We start from the raw sequence: 19,407 nt of genomic DNA on the forward strand, positions 1-19,407 counted from the left end.
ACCGGGGTGCCTGGGTGGCTAAGTTGGTTAAGTGTCTGCCTTTAGCTCAGGTCATGATCCCAGGGTCCTGGCTACCTACTCAACTGAGAGTCTGCTTTTCCCTTTCTCTCTTCCTCTGCCTCTCCCCCTGCATGTGCTTGCACTCTCTCTCTCAAATAAATAAAATCTTTTTTTTTTAAGATTATTTATTTATTTATTTGACAGAGAGAGAGACAGCCAGTGAGAGAGGGAACACAAGCAGGGGGAGTGGGAGAGGAAGAAGCAGGCTCCTAGCGGAGGAGCCCGATGTGGGGCTCGATCCCATAACGCCAGGATCACGCCCTGAGCCGAAGGCAGACGCTTAACGACTGCGCCACCCAGGCGCCCCCTCAAATAAATAAAATCTTAAAAAAATTATATCACATCATATGTCATTTATTATCACTCTGCTTTAGGAGAATTGAGTTCCTCATTTATACACTTTTCAATATGTGATAAAATAATTGATTATTTTGTTCTGATTTATCCGAATATTCTAATTGGTTTTTTTGTCATTGTTCTTATTTATCTGAATGTTCACTTTTAAGAAAGAAACATAGGTTATTGGAGTAAATAAATCTCAAAAAAGAATCTCATCACTATTACTTTGAAAGAGTTTGAGGGGGCCCTGGTAAAGCAGTGTCCTCTGTACTTGATCCTTAGGCAGATACAATTTCTCACTCTGCAAGTCACTTCTCCTATTGCTGTTTTGGATTTCCATGATTGCAGACTTTAATAGCAATTTCAAAACTTTTTTTATTTTTATTTTTTTTCGGGGCCCTCTGCTCAATGGGGAGCCTGCTTCTCCCTCTCTCTCTGCCCCTTCCCCCTGCTTGTGCTCTCCCGCTCTCTCTCTCTCTGTCAAATAAATAAATAAAATCTTTAAAAAAAAAAAATCTTTTTTTTTTTTTTTTGATAAAGAAATGCAAACTCAGGGCAAGTGTCAAAGTGACTTAGTGGCAGACTTTGAACTTTCAGCAAGGACTGTGAACTCTTAGTTATGTGCTCTTTCCACACCTTGATGGGTCTCAGCACAATGTCACATTTGGTGCTTACATTTTTTGAAAAAGATTTTATTGGGGCGCCTGGGTGGCACAGCGGTTAAGCGTCTGCCTTCGGCTCAGGGCGTGATCCCGGTGTTATGGGATCGAGCCCCACATCAGGCTCCTCCGCTATGAGCCTGCTTCTTCCTCTCCCGCTCCCCCTGCTTGTGTTCCCTCTCTCACTGGCTGTCTCTCTCTCTGTCAAAAAAATAAATAAAATCTTAAAAAAAAATAAAATAAAAAAGATTTTATTTATTTATTTGAGAGAGAGCACACAAGTGGGGGTTGGGGCAGAGGAGAGGAAGAAGCAGATTCCTCGCTGAGCAGGGAGCCTGCCGGGAGCCCATGTGGAGCTCAAGGCAGGGCTCAATCCCAGGACCCTGAGATCATGACCTGAGCCGAAGGCCGATGCTTAACTGACTGAGCCACCCAGGTGTCCCTAAATATCTTTGTTTTTATGATTGTAAAAAAGGAGGAAAGCAATATGACAACACGACTCCTGCTAATGTGTGTATTTTTTAATCTCTATTAATACTTTCTATCGGTAGCACACCTGATGATTTTCAAGGCATTTGGGTCCTCACAATAGCCCTGCATAGCAGTTAGGGTCATTTTATAGACACTGATTTAGACTCAAAGAGGTGATTTGTTCAGTCTCACCTGGGGCCCTAGTTTATGGCTCCAGTCTTAACGTGTCATCTAATCACGAGTGTCCACACTTGAAGTATTTGTGTTTTAGAACATTGTGTTTAAATGGCTTCAACACAAAGGAATGGCTCTTTAACGCTATTGGAACTTTATGTCTCAGTGATTGTTGGGGAGGTCAGCGAGAGGACGTGACAACCCCCCCCCCCCCCATTGACCCATGAGCTCAACTCCGGCAATTAGAGGCTCTTTCCCTCCTCCTCCCCTGCCCTTGGAATAGACGTTCTTCTTGCCCTTTTCTGCTCCCAGATGCTGCTCCAAGGACATAGCCTTGAGAGAGTGATGTGGTGTTGAGACCCTGGACCCCTAACAGTGAACCCAGGTAAGGTCATTACATAAACTTGTTAAGATTTGGTGGGTGGGTGCGGAGATCTACTTGTCCCTCGGCTGCCCAAAACCAGCCTCATGTGTAAGTTCCCTTGTTTATTAAACCTGCCACCTGCCAATTTGGAGTGGCTGCCTCTGTCTTAGGTCTCTCTCTGCCTCTGAGCAGGGGAGCAGCTTCAGATTTCACCCGGGAAGATCCCAAGGGGGTTTTGAACCAACAGTTGCTGAGCCAGCCAGCCAGCCAGGAGACTGAAGAGATGGGCCCTGGGGGAAGAGGCATCTGGAGATCCTGAGTTGGCTGTTGGCATCTATGTGTGTGTGGGGGGTGGCCCGTGTGTCAGCAGCTTGTGGACCACCGCGTGCCCTGAATATGCTTGCGGATTTGATGTGTTTGTTTGAGAACTGCGCGCAGTGCACTGCGGCAAGGAGGATCCCTGGGAAAGCGAGAATGGACAGGAGGTGTCGTGGGGATTAACAGGGAAACGGATAAAACGTCCCATGGCTTCCAGCTCCTCACACAAAGGAAAGCAAAGCACAGCAACGACCTCCCAAGCTAGCGGGGAGCCCCCAACTCAGGAAATGCTCATGACGGGAGACTATGCGCTCACCGAGCTTACTCAGTAGCTGCCAACTTCCCACAAAAGGCCCAGAAAAGTCTCCAGGTGTGGTTCGTGCGGCTGCGGGATACAGGAGCCACGGCGTGTCTCTGACCGGGCGGGAGACCGAGAAAATGAGCAGCATCACGCACCCCCAGTCCCGCATGGTCCCCGGCTACTGCATGGTCCTCAGGGGGATCCAAGCACCCCCATATAGCTTGGATTATTCTAGCCTGCAGGGAGGGTCAGCCAATGAGGGGGATCTCGCTGGGCACATGGGACCCTGCGCATCTCTAGAGGAGGTACAAGTGCCTAGGGGGCTGGAGACGGGCCATCTAGACCCCTGGTGTTGAAGAGAAGATGGGAGTCCTGGTCTGGCATCTCTCTCCCTCGGTCCATCTCCTCATGCCCGGCAGCACTGTCTCCCCAGCCAACGACATGGTATGTACAACCAGGTCACGTTCTTAAACCTGCCAACCTCCTCCTCCTCAAGGCCAGGTGGACACATTCTGTTTTACACTGGTACGATCCTTTGTCCCCTCCATTGACCTGGAGAACATTACAGCACAGAGAGAAACCCTTCCTAAATTCACTCAGCAAGCCTCGAATGATAGCAACAAAGCCTGTCCTTACTGAGTACTGAAACGTCTCTAAAGAGAAAGGCTAGCCTCCAAAATAGGCTGGCCTTACACATCATCACGTCTCACAAGGAGGCACTTATGCCATTTTCCAAACAGAGTGTTGTGTGTTCACACCTGATGAGTCAGTCTGCTCATGTATCATCTTTAGTAAATTATGAGGACACGAATACACACCCTGAGTGATCTGATCCCCAGCCTAGAGGTTTTAAGAAATCAGTGGTTTGGATCATGGGGCTTTGGCTGGAAAAAGCTGTCACTGATTTCGGGAATCACTGTCTCAATCTCTGTTTTCTCTTCCATGTACCTGCATTCTTCCTGCGCCATCTGCCTCCAGTGCAGCCAGAAAGCCAGAAAACGAGCCACCTCCATGCCAAGGAAACCCCTTGCTGACTGCTCAGAGCACACTGGGAGAGAAGTTAGAAGAGCCAGTGGAATGTTGGAGGACGTTGTTAAGAGGACGTGACTGCGAGTTGACCCGTGAGCTTGACCTTGGCGCTCAGAGGCTCCTTCCCCATTCCCCTGTCTTTGGAATATATTCTGCTTGCCTTTCCCACTCCCAGGAGCGGCCCTAGGGACACCTGCACGGTATACGTGCCTGAACCCAGGTCAGGCCTTCATATACACTTGGAAGATTTGGCACGTGGATGTGATCCACTTTTTTTGCAGCCGCTGAACACAGCCTCTTGTGTAAGCTCCCTTTGCTTATTTGGCCTCTCCCTGCCTTCCGTGTGCAGGGGCCGGTTTCAGGTTTCGCCTGGGAAGCTCCTGAGGAGGTTACGAGCCCACAGCGACAGACCCACAGGAAGGGGATTCTCCTCAATAAAATCACATATACCTTTAGTCACATTAATTCCTTTAGAAAAAAAAGTTATCTGGAATCATATAATTTTAAAGTAGGAAGTGGCATTCAAGAATACAGTTGGAGATTTTGAGGGGAAAATGGCAGTGGAATGATGTAAGATAAGAGAGACTGGAAGAAAAGGGGACAGTGTAAAATAGGACCATGGGGGGTACTCATGGTCTTCCACGTACTGAGGACAAGAAGAATTAGAACTAGACATGACAGAGCGTAGCTGCCTGTCCCCATGGTGTGGCTCAGAGAATATGCTGTCTTCCTCCTTGCACTCTGCCTGGTCTCAGAAACTCCCCCAATTCACAGGAATTTATTTGTAAGAGCGCTCTGTGCCAACAGAACGCCCCACCCCAAGGCTTCCAAGCAGAGTGTGTGGCATTTGGCAAGAACTCCCTGAGAGGGGTCATTGCTCTCAGGAGAGGCCAGAAGTGGTGTTGGAGCAGGTGATGTTAGTAAAGGGTCCAGGGAATGGAAATCAGCCTTTCGTCAGAACCCACCTCCTCGTCTCCGAACAGTCTCTCAGCCTCAGCACTACTGACATTTGGGGTGAGATAAGTGTTTATTCTCGGGGCGAGCTGTGATGTTCTTTGCAGCACCCCCACCTTTACCCACTAGATGTCAGTAGCATTTTCCCAGTTGTGACAACCAAAGAGGTCTCCCGTCTCCTCCGTTGAGAACCACCGGCTTATAAAGTCCTGGTCAGAGATTTTCAACTCCTCCAGTTTGTGGGCACTGGGAAGATTCAGAGCCTATTACCAACAACATGTCATTGGCTGCAGTTTCTGCATTAGAAGAGTGTTCCCCAAACTTTCCCACATCTGGGCACACATGGAAGAAAAGAATAGTTGCTCAGGCTGGTAGGAAGTCAAAGGCATTTGTCGCAGCTAAAGGTGACTGCTTTGAGGGCTGAGGGGTTCAGTATTTGGGACACACCGTAATTCTTTTTGCAGCACATTGATGTACTGGTCGAGTAGTGCGTTAGCATTTTCATTTTAGATGATATGGGCTCTTCATTTTTGCAAAGACTGGGAAAATGTTCCTGGGGAGGAGAAATAACATAAGCTAATATCAACTCTAATGTTGGGGGAATAGTGATAGCTGGTATTTCATGAGAAGAGAAGCACATTCACTGGACAGCACATTCAGAAGACTAGCATAATGATTGAGAATGCGGTCATCAAATCCCGGCTTCTCCAGTTTACGGAGCACTCTAAGCCTCACTTTCTCAACCCTGAAATGCAAACAGTAATACCATCCACTCATGGGGTGGCTGTGAGGGTGCGAAAGAACGCCACGTAATGTGCTTATCACAGTGCCGAGTGCAAGGTTAGCAACATCCTGTGGGAGCTCCTCTTTCCCCTCCCCCTCATGATAATCATAGTTGCTTATTATCACTGTGCCCAGGGGTGAGACGGCGAATAGTTGCAAGTCTGCTAGGGAAGGAATTTACTAACCTCTAGACAATACAGATATTAGATAATCTTTGTAAAAATTCTGTTGGAGAAGAGAGCCCCTGTGACTTTGACTACAGGTTTGGAATACTTACTTCATCCCATGAGTGTCTCTAGCTAAGAGGAATAGAGAGAAAAGGTGGAAGGAAGGAAGGAAGAGAGATCAAGAACAAGAAAGACAAGGAACCAGAGACAGGAAAATGAGCAATATTTTCCCACCTTTTACAAGTCTCCTCTTATAACACCACTTCTTACAGAGGTCTTTGCCGAGCCCCTGAGCAGAGCTGTAGCCACGCCCCACCCCGTCTTTCTCCCCGCTTCCCCCACCCTCCCACCACAGCAGGAAATATTTCTTATCTGCAATTTAAATTTCTTGTTTACATTTTTGTTTTATTAAAATCTTTCTCCACCCTCTAGAATATAAGCTCTCTGAAGGTGGAGATTTTTGTCTGTTGTTTCCTATTGGACCCTATCGTGGTTGATTAATGAATTGTTGAATTCTGTTGAATGAACGCACGATTGATTAGCATGAAACGGAAAGCAGGAATATTTGAGATTGGACACAAATAGGGATTATAAAGTTAGACGCCACAAGTCAACTGCATGAAATGTTTGTTTTTGGTAACGATTACTGTGTGGCTGGATTAATTCCTGTCTTCTTGCATCCTAAGATTCTTGGCCTTGTATTCGAACTCTACCGGAATAAATTACACAAGAGTACAGGAGCTGCACTTTGCCCGAGTCCTACAGTGGCTGAGGGACCTTTCGTCTGGTTAAAGATTAACTGCTTTCGAATACAAAGCCCAGTAACTGGACATGACCGATTTTTTCTTCTCGGAATGCAAGCCCAACTATGCTATGATGTTAATTCTATGTCCTTGTTTTTAATTGGAAGCTTAATCTGAATACACAACGTGAAAAACCTAATAAACATTTTCCAGACCATTGTTATTCATCAAGTTATAATTCGTTTATTTTTAAAATGAACTTGATAATTTAGGTGATTTCATTCATTTCTAAAAGTGATAAAAGATAAAATACTTTGGTAATCGTGTCAACCTCTGAACATTAAGATCTTGTTTCTTTAATGCTATTCCCCAAATGACCCAAGCCCATTGTCCAGTGAAAATAATGGCTCATTTAGTCCCCTGCAAAATTTCTGACTATGGGAGTTTAATATCTCCGCCATCTTGCATTTTTTTTTTAAGGATGCAAGAAGGACATCTTTTGTGATAGTCCACAAGCACGGGGTCAGTTATAGAGGGCGAAAAACAAAAACAGACAACACCTGGAATCCAAACCCAGGCTTTATTATTGTTTTAAACTTTCTTCGGAGTTGTAAGGCAAATTAAACAAACTGACTCACTGGACATTTTAAATGCAAATCAATTGTATTTATCTTTTTGTCTAAGGGATCGCATAAACTTACCACTGATTTTGCTGACTTCTCTCCTTCCTTGCCCCAGCTGAGTAAAATTTGCCATTTATGTGTAAAGATTAAGAATTTCATCAAATGGAAGAAGAGTTTCTGAAGGTACTAATAAAGAATCAGAGAAATTCATCATCACATTTCACCTGTGTAGTAATAACAATGTCTCAGCCCTTAAATATTTGCTCGTAATGTGGTGAAGGAAGCCAGCATTCAGAAAATGACAAAAGTAACATGTGAATACACACTGGGTAAAAATGCAGAAGATTCAAGAGAAAAATAGAAAGGCTTCCATTCATCAGTCCCTCCTCTTCTACTTTTCCATTTTAGAAGTATCCACTGTTACCTTATTAAGTTTCTCTCCAGAAAGTTTTCATTCCATTTTAAAAGCACAGAAATAATATACTAATGCATACTTAAGAAAAAAAAAAAGATAATTACAAGTGAAGGGAAAGTCCTTTGTGGCAAACGCTCCATTTGCTGTCTTCCATACTCCCCAGAGAGATACTTAGAATTAAAAAAAACAACAACCCTATTTTACATACATCTATGTATCCCAAGAGAAAAGCTAAATTACTGCTGTGTGTTTTTTCTCTATAAATGCAGCACCATGCATCTATCAGTCTGAAATTCGCTCTGTTCTCCCAGTTGTGTGGGTTTTTTAAATTGTTACCAACATGTTTATTTAAATAAATATATATTTTTTGATGTAAAGCTCGATGATTCATTAGTTGCATATAACACCCCGTGCACCATGCAGTACGTGCCCTCCTTACTACCCATCACCAGCCTGTCCCATTCCCCCACCCCCTCCCCTCTGAAGCCCTCAGATGGTTTTAGGTGCCATGTTGACATGTACAACGGGCCAGTTAATTCATTTTAGCTGTTCTATAGTGTTATACTGCACAATACTACATTTTATGTAGCCATTTCAATATCCAAACTGTGGTTTCTCTTTTTTTGCTTTTCAAAAATTGTGGTAAAAATGTTAATATAAAATTTGCTATTTTAACCATAATTTAAATGTACAATTCAGTGGCATTAATTATATACGCAAAGTTGTGCAGCCATCACCACTTCCGAAGGCTTTTCACCATTCCTAAGACAAACTCTGTGCTCACTAAGCAAAGCTCCTCCCCCACCCATCTTCCACCTGCCCCTGGTAGCCTCTCATTTACCTTCTGTCTCTCTGAGTTTGCCTATTCTAGCTAACTTCATACAAGTGGAATCAGACAGTGTTTGTCCTTTCGTGTCTGGCTTACTTCACTTAGCATAATGTTTTCAAGTTTCCTCCTGTTGTAGCGTGTATCAACTTCGTTCTTTTTATGGCTGGATAATGTTCCAGCCCAAGTACGTACCACATTTTGTTTATCCATTCATCTGTTGATGGACACTTGATTTCTACCTTATTGTGAATAATGCTGCTATGAACAATGGTGTACAAGTATCTGTTTGAGCTCCTGTTTTCAAATCTTTGGGGTATACCCTTAGGAGTGGAGTTGTTGAATCATATGGTAATTCGGTGTTTAATCTTTGGAGGAACCACTAAGTGTTTTTGTAGTGGCTGTGGATTTTACATTCTCAGGAGCAATATACAAGGGTTACAATTTCTCTACATCCTGGGCAACCATTGTTACTCCCCCCCTTTATTTTTCATTACTCATCCTATAGGCATGAAGAGGTATCTCATTGTAGTTTTGATTTGCATTTCCCTGATGACTGATGTCTTTCATGCATGTATTTGCCATTTTTATATCTTCTTTGGAGAAATCTCTATTCAAGTGCTTTGACATTTTTAAACTGGGTTGTTTCTGTCTTTGTTGTTGACCTCTAGTTCTCTATATATTCTGGATGTCACACCCCTATCAGATCTACGATTTGCAAATATTTTCTCCCACTGTGTGGTTGTTTTTCACTCTTTTTGACAGTGTCCTTTGATGTACAATGTTTCTAATTTTAACTAAGTTCAGTTTACTTATCTTTTCTTTTACTGCCTGTGTCTTTGGTGTCGTATTTCAGAAACCATTGCAGGAGCCCCCCAGGCTCAGGCCCGATGTCCCCCTCCTCCTGCCCTGTCACCTCCCCGCTCCCTTCTCTGCCAGCAAAATGAATATAAGGACATTAACCCAATTACTTGCATTTTCCAATATATATTTAAAGTCTCAGATTTCTATCAGCTCTGTGCTTAGGAAATTGGGGAAAATGACTTGACTTCAAAATGTAATATTTTAAATGGTAAGTCATTTCAGATTTGCTTTTTTGTGGTTAATTGCTCTCCAGCGCATTGTTATTACTGTTCAGAAACAACCTTGAACTTCCCCACTTCCGGACAGATTTCCCTTGAACAGATCATGTTATTACTGGCAGGCTTTAAAAGATCATTTAATAGGGGTGCCTGGGTGACTCAATTGATCGGGCGTCTGCTTTCGGCTCAGGTGGTTATCTTCGGGTCCTGGGATCGAGCCTTCATCGGGCTCCCTGCTCACGGGGAGCCTGCTTCTCCCTCTCCTTGCTGCTCCTGCTCTCGCTTGCACTCTCTCTCTCTCAAATCAATAAAATCTTAAAAAAAGTAAAAGATCATTTACAAATCGCAACCATTTAGTTATTGAGAGTTTGTACGTGTCAAGAACTAGATTCGGCACATTTTCACCGCTGTCTCCTGTGATAGTTGCTGTTTCTGTTCCCATTTCACAGATGGAACTGAGGTGGTCACTGAGTCCAGTCAGCACAGCTGGGTCCAGCGAGGCCCGCTCTGTGCAGGGCCTTTGGCTTCTCATCCTCACACACACTTGTGGAGGGTAATAATATTCTCCTTCTTTACAGATGAGAAAGTTGAGTTTTGAGAAGAGTTAAGTACCAGGTAAGATTCCATAGGTGCTAAGTGGCAGGGTTGCATTTTGAGTCCATTTCCCACATCTTTGAAAGCATGTGCTTTTCCTACCACATCACACTGAAAATGATGTCAAATGTGGAAAGGAGATGATCCTCAGAAGAGGGTAACCAGGTTCCTGACCACGTCACCATTAGGGTAATCGTTTCTTCCCTGTGTTTTTGGGAGGGTTTTAGCTTGGCCCTGGTTATCGAGTTTGCGCTGAATAAATCTTGTGCTTCATCACCCCCGGGAGTTTTCCTGCGTGGGGCCTCTGCTGTGCTGTTGCAGCTTTGCAAGTGACCTGGGATTCAAGTAGGGCTGGGGGGCTCTTGAATGTGTGGAATCCAGCGATAGCTTTTATCTTCTCCTTTTGCCCAGTTCAGGGATAGAGCTAAGAATGCTTGAACTTCAAAGTCCTATAGAGTGTTTAGCTGATCCCATCCAAGCTTCAGTCAAACTAACCCAAAGGCAGACCTGGACTCCTAGGACAACTCCAGAGATCTCTATGAACTCTTGAGGCTTCTGCCCCTCCATCCATACAATAAATGATTTGAATACTTACCACAAAGAAAATGTAGAGAGTGGGTATTGTGGGGACACCGATTTCTGCCTCTGAATTCTTCCCTGAGTTTACACCTATCCTTTGATCCTGGCTTGAAGTTCTGGCAAAAAAATGCTTCAATATAACACTCTTATTTGGGCTTTTGAATCCTATATATCCTTTCTTCTAAGACAGCTCACTTTTTTTTGAGAGAGGGAGTTAGGGGGAGGGGCAGAGGGAGAAGGAGAGAGAATCCCAAGCAGACTCCACGCCCAGCACGGAGCCCCATATGGGGCTCGATCCCATGACCCCAAGATAATGACCTGAGCCAAAATCAAGAGTCCAACACTCGACCGACTGAGCCATCCAGGTGCCCCTAAGAGAGCTCGCTTCTAATGTGTCATCCACATTTTCCATCTGTCATCCTTTATTGAATCTGAGACCCACGGTTAGTTGACTAATCGGTTGTATCAGTCCATGGCAGATTTGGTTCTGAGGACACGTAACCCCAGTTCAGGTGAAGTCCCAACTAATGACGCTGCCTCCCAATGTGACTTATCTGGCATTGTATTTCATTATGTCCCTTTAATGTGGAAGGTCTTTTCTAGGCCAGACAGCCTTATTTTCTCCTAAAATACTCTCTGGCTTTTTCTTAGGGTATTCCTGTAACCAAATACCCTTCCCACTCTCCTAGTACATAACCCAGTACTTTCCTTGCACCTGCTAATGAGACCTACTCAGACCAACATCGCTATAATATTTTTCATTTTCTGACGTCCCTCAACCCTTGATTGCTATGAATTTTTAATCTCAGGATTCTATTGGGAATTATATGGAAATGTAATAAATGTTTATTGAATGAAAGAGGAAACAGTGATAAAGATTGACCAGAAAAAAAGGTTTATTTCAAATCTTCATAGATAACAAAAATTCTTTTCTTCCACAGAAATGTCAGTCTGTGAAACAGGGACCCCAGCAAAGCAGTTTTCACTGTCGTGGTCTTCAAGCATTTCCATGATCTGTGATAGTGGAAAGAAGAGAGAATCAAGATGGACTCGGGTTTCCCGAGCAGCGAATATTCTATCCCTTAGATATGGGTAGCATACCGTCTAAGGAAGCCTGATTAGTATAGTGGGAAATGAGATTTATTACTTATAAGTATCCGGTAAATAATCCTATGAGCTATCTGAAGTTTGATCGTCAGTGGCCTTTTCCCAATAAATGCATTTTTCTATAATAAGTTGCACTGTGAGCAAGATGATGTCTACAAAAACTAGGGGCCAGAATTTTCTGGAGGACATACAAGAGACAAGGCAGGGGGGTCTGACTGCAGCTGGAAGAGTGTGCATTACTTACCTTGGCTGCACGGAGCACTGTACTCAGCAATTGCAAATTCATCTGAATAAGAACAAAACCATTAGGTGAAGTGAGAGGGAAAGCAAACGCTTATGGGTTACAGGTCCGTTAAAGATCTTTTATTACGGGCAGAATTGTATGGGCAACATCAGCATCATCTATGCGTTGCTTGCTGTTGTATAACGTTAACTCTTCAAGTATAGTGTATTTCTCTCCTCTAAACTTTCAAAAGACAGTTCAGATATTATACTTATTTAAGTCTCATGTTGTCTTACAGTTGATTGATCTGAAGAAAAGGGAACTAAATATCCGACAGGTGGTCTGTATTAGGAGGTGATGTACTTACACGAGAGGGAGTTGCTGCAATGTATGTACAGAACACAGAGAAGAGTCAGACTTGATGGAGACAATGAAAGGACCATGCAATAAGCTGCCCCCACACAGTTCTCAAATCTACATTTTTGTGATCAGAAATGTAATGTCTAAGTCAAAGTTGTTCACACTCACCTGTCTCATAGTAGTCATAGACTTTCACTATGGCTGGCTTCAGCTCTCTCACTGGGACATCTTGCAGAACCATGAAGGACAAGCTGAGTGTCTGATTTGTCACCTAGAAAGCAAAAGGGAATTACAAGCCTTCTTCTCTCTTCATTGGGCGAGTTTAATTATTCATCTACTTTTGGAGGGAACAACCTTTTAATCAACTAACAGTGTCCTTAAGTTGTACAAAAAGCTCCCAGGGTGAATGAAACCATCCCTAAGTTTTTCTTAAATCACCCAAACAATTTATATACGCCTACCAGTACTGTACATGGGCTCTGTTCATAGGGGGTGAATGATACATGGTTTTGTTGGTTGAATGGTGATGTTCATTTTTACATATCTAGAGATGTGGTATAGCTTTCCTACTCTATCTTGTAGAAATACTGTATTGACTTAAAAGTCATGTAAAAGGTCTATCATTACAGCCTTATTAAAATTTCACAAAACTTGCCAACTATAATGTCCATTAATATATGAATGAATAAATTACGTTAGAACACGTATCAACAAAATGAGATGGGTTTATTGGCCGACTGATCTTATCATTTTATGGTGCTTCCTTGCTGAAATGGACAGTATTTTCCCCTTTTATACTGTTGATATAATAATTGAGATGTGAGTTACATAATTGATATATTTGAGATATAATATATACACATATAATATATAACATCAATTATTATGTTGATATAATAATGTAAGGAAGAAACCACTGGGTTTACCATTGCGTTTCTTCCTCATATTACTCGGTGTCTTCAAAACAGCTTATGGACATAAACACATTGTGCAGAGAATTTTTTGCTTATGAGGTATAAGAAGTATTCATATTCCAATATTATAATAAACCATTTCTTCCCATAGTCTCACATGAAATGCAAATAAAGGAGAGGAGAATATTTACTGGAATTAATATTAGAACGCTCAAATTTTTGCCACGGAGGCGATAACGCCTTCATTCACTGCCCGTAGGTTAGGATTAGTTTAGCTCCCCAAGAGAGATTATTATCTATATATTTTTTGCAACTAGATTGGCAGGGCTCTCACCTTATCCAGATAAATCAAAACATGGTTGTTGCTGACTTCTGTTCGGCTCACGTGGTTAGATCTTTCAAGCTGAAGAAAATTAATACATCACAAATGTTAATAAACAGATTAAACCTCTGGGAAAGCCAGAGAAAAGAAGAATTTTTATGACCAAATTAAGCCTGAGGGTAAAGTTTTTTCAAGTGATTTTTGGTAAGTGAAGATGATAATGTTTTTAAATTGAAAATATAAGATAATTGGGATGCAGGGTTTGGTATTAGTATGACACATGACATATGTGTAGAATGGATATATCTGAAAATAAGGGAAATAAGTATCCTAAACTTAGGAATTTTCCAAATTTCGATGTTCAATGTACATTCGATTCCTTCACAAAGGAGGGTTTTTTCCAAACTTTTTTTGCTTGTTCTAACTTACAGCAATCTTATTTTTCTCTGAACTTCTGTAATAATTATAGTTTATGTCTAGTGGTCATTTTCATATTTTTTCCCCACTGGTGCATAAGCTTTATCTTCTTTTTTTTTTAAGTTTTATTTATTTAGGTAATCTCTACATCAAACGCGGGGCTCAAAGCTCATGACCCTGAGATCAAGAGTCTCATTCTTTTCTGTCCGAGCCAGCCAGGCGCCCCTAAGCTTTGTCTCCTTAAGAGTCTAAGCTCCATGAAAGCGGGAACGTGCTGACATTCTTCCAGTAGGTGCGGCTCCTAGAAGAGAGCTGTTTGTAACATGAAACAGACAGTCCCTGTGGGTGTATCAAAGCAGAGGACGGAAAGGCTGCTGGAGCTGGCAAGGTCACCACGTCCGCCCAGAAAGCTCAGAAGGCTAAATGAATTAGTATCCCTAATACCCGCCACCCCGGTCCTGACCAGTTGGGGAAGAATGATCACAGTACTGTTTGTCTCAATTGGCCATATAAGTATAAAGGAAGATGGGTTAGTAATAAAAATGCCTTGGAAAACCTTCAGAGGGAAGAGAGAACGTTTTGTGGACCATTTGTATATGTATGTGTGTGTGTGTGTGTGTGTGTGTGTGTGAGTTTTAACTTATTAGTTTTTAAAATGAGTACTTTCTAATAGGAGCAACTTGACCAAAAATCTGTCACAGAATTTTGAGACCCATTAAAACAAAATTTAACGAGAAAAAAAAAAAAAAAAACCACACCAAAAAACCCATATACAAACATGTTTAATTCTATTTCTGACTTTGGAGAAATTATTAGTCTTTCATAGAAGTGATTTAAAATATTTTAAAACTTTCTTAGTCTGGAGATACCTAAAATGTTAAATAAAATAGAGCCCCCTGGGTGTCCACTAGACCTACCATTTTCACTGTTGGTTTCAGGGGAATGAAGCCGGACACCATCTTCGCATCAATAATCACCATGTTGGAGACGGGACGACTCCCGATGTAACTAAAGATTCAGGGAAGAAAGGAATTAGGGTTTTCTGTGATATTAAACAGTCTCTTTTCCTATGCCCAGAGCAAGCCCTCACAGCCCTCAACGTACACGGAAGTCTTCCTAAATATCCTACCCAGGTGGAAGACGGTTGTGCATTAGAATCTCCGGGGAATTTGTTAAAGCCACGAAGACCAGGCTGGACCCTAGATCTGATGAATCAGGGCTTCATGTGTGTGGGCTCGAGGCTGTGCGTTTGAGAAAGCACGCGACGCGGAGCTGGGTCTGAGACCTCTACTCTCTGCCAGTTATTTGTTACATATACTTTAACTTTTCTTCCTGAATAGTATCCCCATCCAGGTTAAAATATTCTTGCGGACAGATACATTTTTTCGTAAGCCCTGGAGCCATTTGAATACTGCTGCCTGTATATCTATTCCGCCCCCCCCAAATTGATTATTTTGTATATAATCTGAGATTTAGTTATTGCCAGTAGGAATTCTAACTAGGGAGTCACTACTTCCTTCTATTCATGCTTTTCAGGAATTCTCCGTCTCTGCCCTGGATAGAGCAAGGATAATACAGAATTTCATTACAACAGAATGAAATCAGAGAATGACTCGATTACATGAGAATTAAATCAGGAATCCAGGTCAGAGGCAAGGGCTAATGCTCTTTTTAAGTTATTATAGAGGGGAATTAACCTTTAAGTAATGAGGTTCGACAATCCTAGGCTCTGGAGGCAGGGGATGCACAATGTAGGTATACCCCACCATGCAGAAATCTGTACGAGCATGAAGACACACAGCTTTTTCAACAAACGTAGTGCAAACATTTACTGCCACACTGCTCAGCTTAATGAGGAATTCCAGTAAGAGGACTGGTTGTCATGCCCAGACTTAGATGATTCAGTCAGAGGTCTTACCTGACATTCAGTGAGATCTGGAAGCTGGTGTGGGCTTTGGGTCCGTCACAAGTTTGGGGCACCGTCTGCACCTCCAAAGCAAATGGGAACTCTGCCTTTTCTGGCAGAATGTTGTATTTCAAGGATGTCTGTGGAACACCGAAGACAAAAATCTGTGTTTCTCTCTTCTTTTCCCAACTTCCTCAACTCTTTCTCTGATTTGCCCTATCATTTGCTGAGTCAGGGATTTTCGGTGGGAACGGGTAAAGTGGACCCTCTGCCCCTACGTGGCCCAAGTCTCACCTGGAGGTAGACACAGCCTTCTCCTGTCACCGTCATGGTGTATTCCTCAGGCACCTTTGGCAATGAGGTCTGCTGTAGTAACAGGCGGTTGTCGTCGTCCACTTGGAATTTTGTGACAAATGTCCCAGAATATTGGACGGTCACCTGTGCGGGCTTCCCAGTCCTGGTGAAGGTGGCTGTTCCATATCTGGACAAGGCCTGGAGAGCCACCACTGTGTCCTGGAAGAGACGAGTGAGAGAATCTTCGTAGGCCTGGTAACGTTCTGAGGGCCCAAAGGCCCATGTCAGCTGCCACAACAGGGGCTTTGATTTCCTCTTTCCTGCTTCCCTCACTACTTAAATACTGGAGTTCTAATTTCAAGATTGATTACAATCCTTAAGTAGGACCATAACATTCCCAAATCTGCCTTGGACTGAATGCTTTAGAAGCTTATTTTATTTCTCAGAACATCGATCTTTTTCCATCTATAAATACTTGCGGGATAAAGAATGTGGAAAATATACATGAATGGGAATCATTTATTGACATTAGCTATTTGCCTAAGAGGTCTTCCTTGATAATTGTTGTCATACCTGCCACCACTCAAAGTTCAGTCTGGCTCTCACCCAGATTAAACTCTGCTCTGCTGCTGAGGTCAGTGCCCTGAGAAAGTCCAAGGTCCTTTGCAGCCACGATCAGGGTCATGCTTAATTATAATTATCTTCTTGATTTATTGACATTTTTTGGCTCTCCCTTTTTTATTGGAAGTCTGGTTTCCTCCCACCCCCACATGTCATATTCTCAATTCTCATCAGCATTGGACCCGAATGACAGTCTTTAAATAATAGATTTCTGAGAAAGAATAACTGCCTTAATAAAAGTGTTCAGTTCTTTCCATTCATATGGCAAAATAAGAGATTAAATACAATGGAAAAAAGATGTTTCACATTTTCTTTCTCTTTTAGATTTAGTCTATAGGCTAACCTCTAAATTCCCTGAAGATGAAACATCCTGCTGTGTACATATTGATGAATTTTTAAGATGTAAGATTATATAGTTAGGCTCAGGATGTTGGCGCAGTAAAGAAAATTCTTCATGTTCCTGGTGAACAGATGTTTGTATAGTAAGAGGTGAATAGTGGAAGCGTAAAATGTTGTCAGCTTTGAAATAAGCCAGTTAAAGGGGACCTACAAATGGAGAGATTTGCAAAGAGAGATTATTGGGTTTTGAATAGCATTCCTGGAACAGTTTGAAAGGCACTCTTAGAACTTCCAGAAGATTCCAGAAGGTAGATTTCTTTTTTATTCATCCTGCTGCGACCCTTGCATCCCGGGTTCCATTTCTTTAGGGAGGTAGAGTCATTATCGGGAGGAGGGGGCCGTGATAACAAGGATGGGGTGCCAGAATTGCAGGCATTTTCTTTTTAGCCCTCTTTGACTGTCATTTTCCCTTATTTCTCACTATCCTTGGATGCTAGTAATATTTTCCTCATTCAAGTTATTCTCAGTTTCAGTTTTCTTCTTGCGCGTCTTTATATTTTGTTCAAAACTTTTGTCACCTAAAGGTGAAGTCAAAAGTTCTGGTAAATACAGACCTGGGTGGAGGAGAAGCCCCCCTGGGAATTCTGTTGCTTTGTGATCCACTTCACGATGCGTGCGGCGGAAGTCAGCTCCTCTGAGGTGGGGGCAGGCTGGGCCGTGAGGTAAGCCAGCAGCACGTAGGACGTCATCTCCACCTCAGCTGAGGGAGCCGGGGGTTGGTAAAAATGCCCCACGGGTGCCCTGGGTTTCTGAGGTCGCTCCCAGTGGACGGAATTATCTGGAGTTGAGAAAAAGATTTATGAGTGACTACGTATTCTTATTTAATTAAAGGTGAAAGTACCTAAGCCGGAGCTGAAGTGAGGAGTGCATTCCAATTATATTGTCTTGAACCTTATTGTCTGCCTGGTCTCCTTTCTGTGTGAATCTGAACTTGGTCTGTTTGGGCCAGCCGAAGGCAGATGATGTTGCTGGAGTCAAAGCCCACAGCCAGCGAAGTTTTCAAATGGTTGCTACGGTTGGGTTGTTGGGGAGACAGTGAAGAACAAGTTCCCTCACCGATTGCGGTGATTTCCTCTTTGTGGTCCTCTCCAGGCCTTATCTGAGCTTTGTTAAATTTTCTATAAATTTTTCTATAGAGGTTTCTTGTGAGGATCACAGATGACGTGGAGTTCCTACTCATTAGGCCAGAAAAAAATACATAATCCTTAAAATACCAAAGCTGACAAGGATGTGAAATAATGGGAACGGGTTTACACTGCTATGGGATGGAAACTGCTCTTTGGAGAGCAATTTGGGAATACCCAGCAAAGGGCACGATGTGCTCAGCTTACTAATCAGCAATTCACTTCCAGAAGGATAACTCAGAGAAACTCGCACACAGGTACAAGGAGGCAGGTGGGTGAGCGTTCACTGCAGCATGGTTTGCAATAGCCACAAATGAGACACGAGAAGAGATCCATGAGGAGAGACTCCTTAATATAAATTACGAGCTATGTGTATGTCGCCATGTGTTATGTAGCAGTGGAAACAATGACACTCATATAGGAGATTCCTATTAGCACAAGGTTGAATGTCAAAACCAAAAGGCAGACAAACGGACAAGAAAACAAGATGCAGAAATACTCCAAAGTGTGATACTGTTTAATCTAAAGATGAAGAACCATAACAATTCTCAATATTGTTTAGAAATAGGTAGGAAAAATAAAGAAACCCATGGAAACTGTAATGACAAATTCAGGATAAAGGTTACCTTTGGGGGTGGGAGTGGTACACAGGGAATTTTTCCTGCACTGGTAATTTTGTATTTCTTAAGCTGGGAGGAAAGTATAAAGTGGTTTGCTAATCATTCTTTTTGCCTTTTTGTATATCTGAAATATTCCTATATGTTTTAAGAATAAGCAATTAATGGCACAGTCAAGGGCGAAAGGTAGGATGTGGTTTATTGGATAAAATATTATTTGCATTTCTATTTTCTATTTCTTTGACCCCTTATACAAGACCACTGTATACATAGGAATATTGTGTGAATATGAATAGATTTGTCATCATCATCAGACTTGTAATATGAGCATAAAATAGCAGAATTTATTCATGGGGTTACTTCCTTCACTCTTTTCTTATGTTTAAGATGGTATGATGCACCAGGTAAAGGTCGGGTAAGAATGGCTATTGTAATCATAACAGGTAATACTTTTATAGCACTTACTCTGTACCATATAGTCTACTAAGTGCTTCGCTTGTATTAATTCATTTAATATTGACACAACCCTGTGAGGTAAATACTATTACTTTCCCCATTTTACTGAGGAAGGACCCGAAACACAGCCAAGGTAAGTGACTTGCCCAAGGCCTCACAGGTAAAA

At 42.5% G+C, this 19,407-nt stretch overlaps 2 protein-coding genes across 12 annotated transcripts in view; one reads left to right on the top strand and one right to left on the bottom strand.

Moving 5' to 3' along the window:
* KLRG1 (killer cell lectin like receptor G1) overlaps positions 1–4,170 on the top strand; it is a 66,944-nt gene extending 62,774 nt beyond the window's left edge. For all 11 annotated transcript variants that reach the window (XM_087855593.1, XM_087855592.1, XM_087855595.1 and 8 more), the window contains 2 exons: positions 2,016–2,088; positions 3,665–4,170. The gene's annotated coding sequence lies outside the window, so the exon portion shown is untranslated. The remainder of the gene's footprint in view (positions 1–2,015; positions 2,089–3,664) is intronic.
* A 7,183-nt stretch (positions 4,171–11,353) lies between these two features.
* The window catches only part of LOC123781644 (alpha-2-macroglobulin), a 37,988-nt gene continuing 29,934 nt past the window's right edge, over positions 11,354–19,407 (bottom strand). The window contains exons 29-36 of the mRNA XM_045781285.2: positions 17,599–17,822; positions 16,025–16,243; positions 15,743–15,870; positions 14,742–14,832; positions 13,420–13,488; positions 12,340–12,442; positions 11,833–11,874; positions 11,354–11,495 (exon numbers count right to left, since the gene is read on the bottom strand). Coding sequence (XP_045637241.2) covers positions 11,479–11,495; positions 11,833–11,874; positions 12,340–12,442; positions 13,420–13,488; positions 14,742–14,832; positions 15,743–15,870; positions 16,025–16,243; positions 17,599–17,822 — 893 coding nt within the window. The 3' untranslated portion in view covers positions 11,354–11,478. The remainder of the gene's footprint in view (positions 11,496–11,832; positions 11,875–12,339; positions 12,443–13,419; positions 13,489–14,741; positions 14,833–15,742; positions 15,871–16,024; positions 16,244–17,598; positions 17,823–19,407) is intronic.

Source organism: Ursus americanus, chromosome 25 (assembly GCF_024610735.1).
Source record: "Ursus americanus isolate L20-20 chromosome 25, mUrsAme1.1.p, whole genome shotgun sequence".
Taxonomy (NCBI): domain Eukaryota; kingdom Metazoa; phylum Chordata; class Mammalia; order Carnivora; family Ursidae; genus Ursus; species Ursus americanus.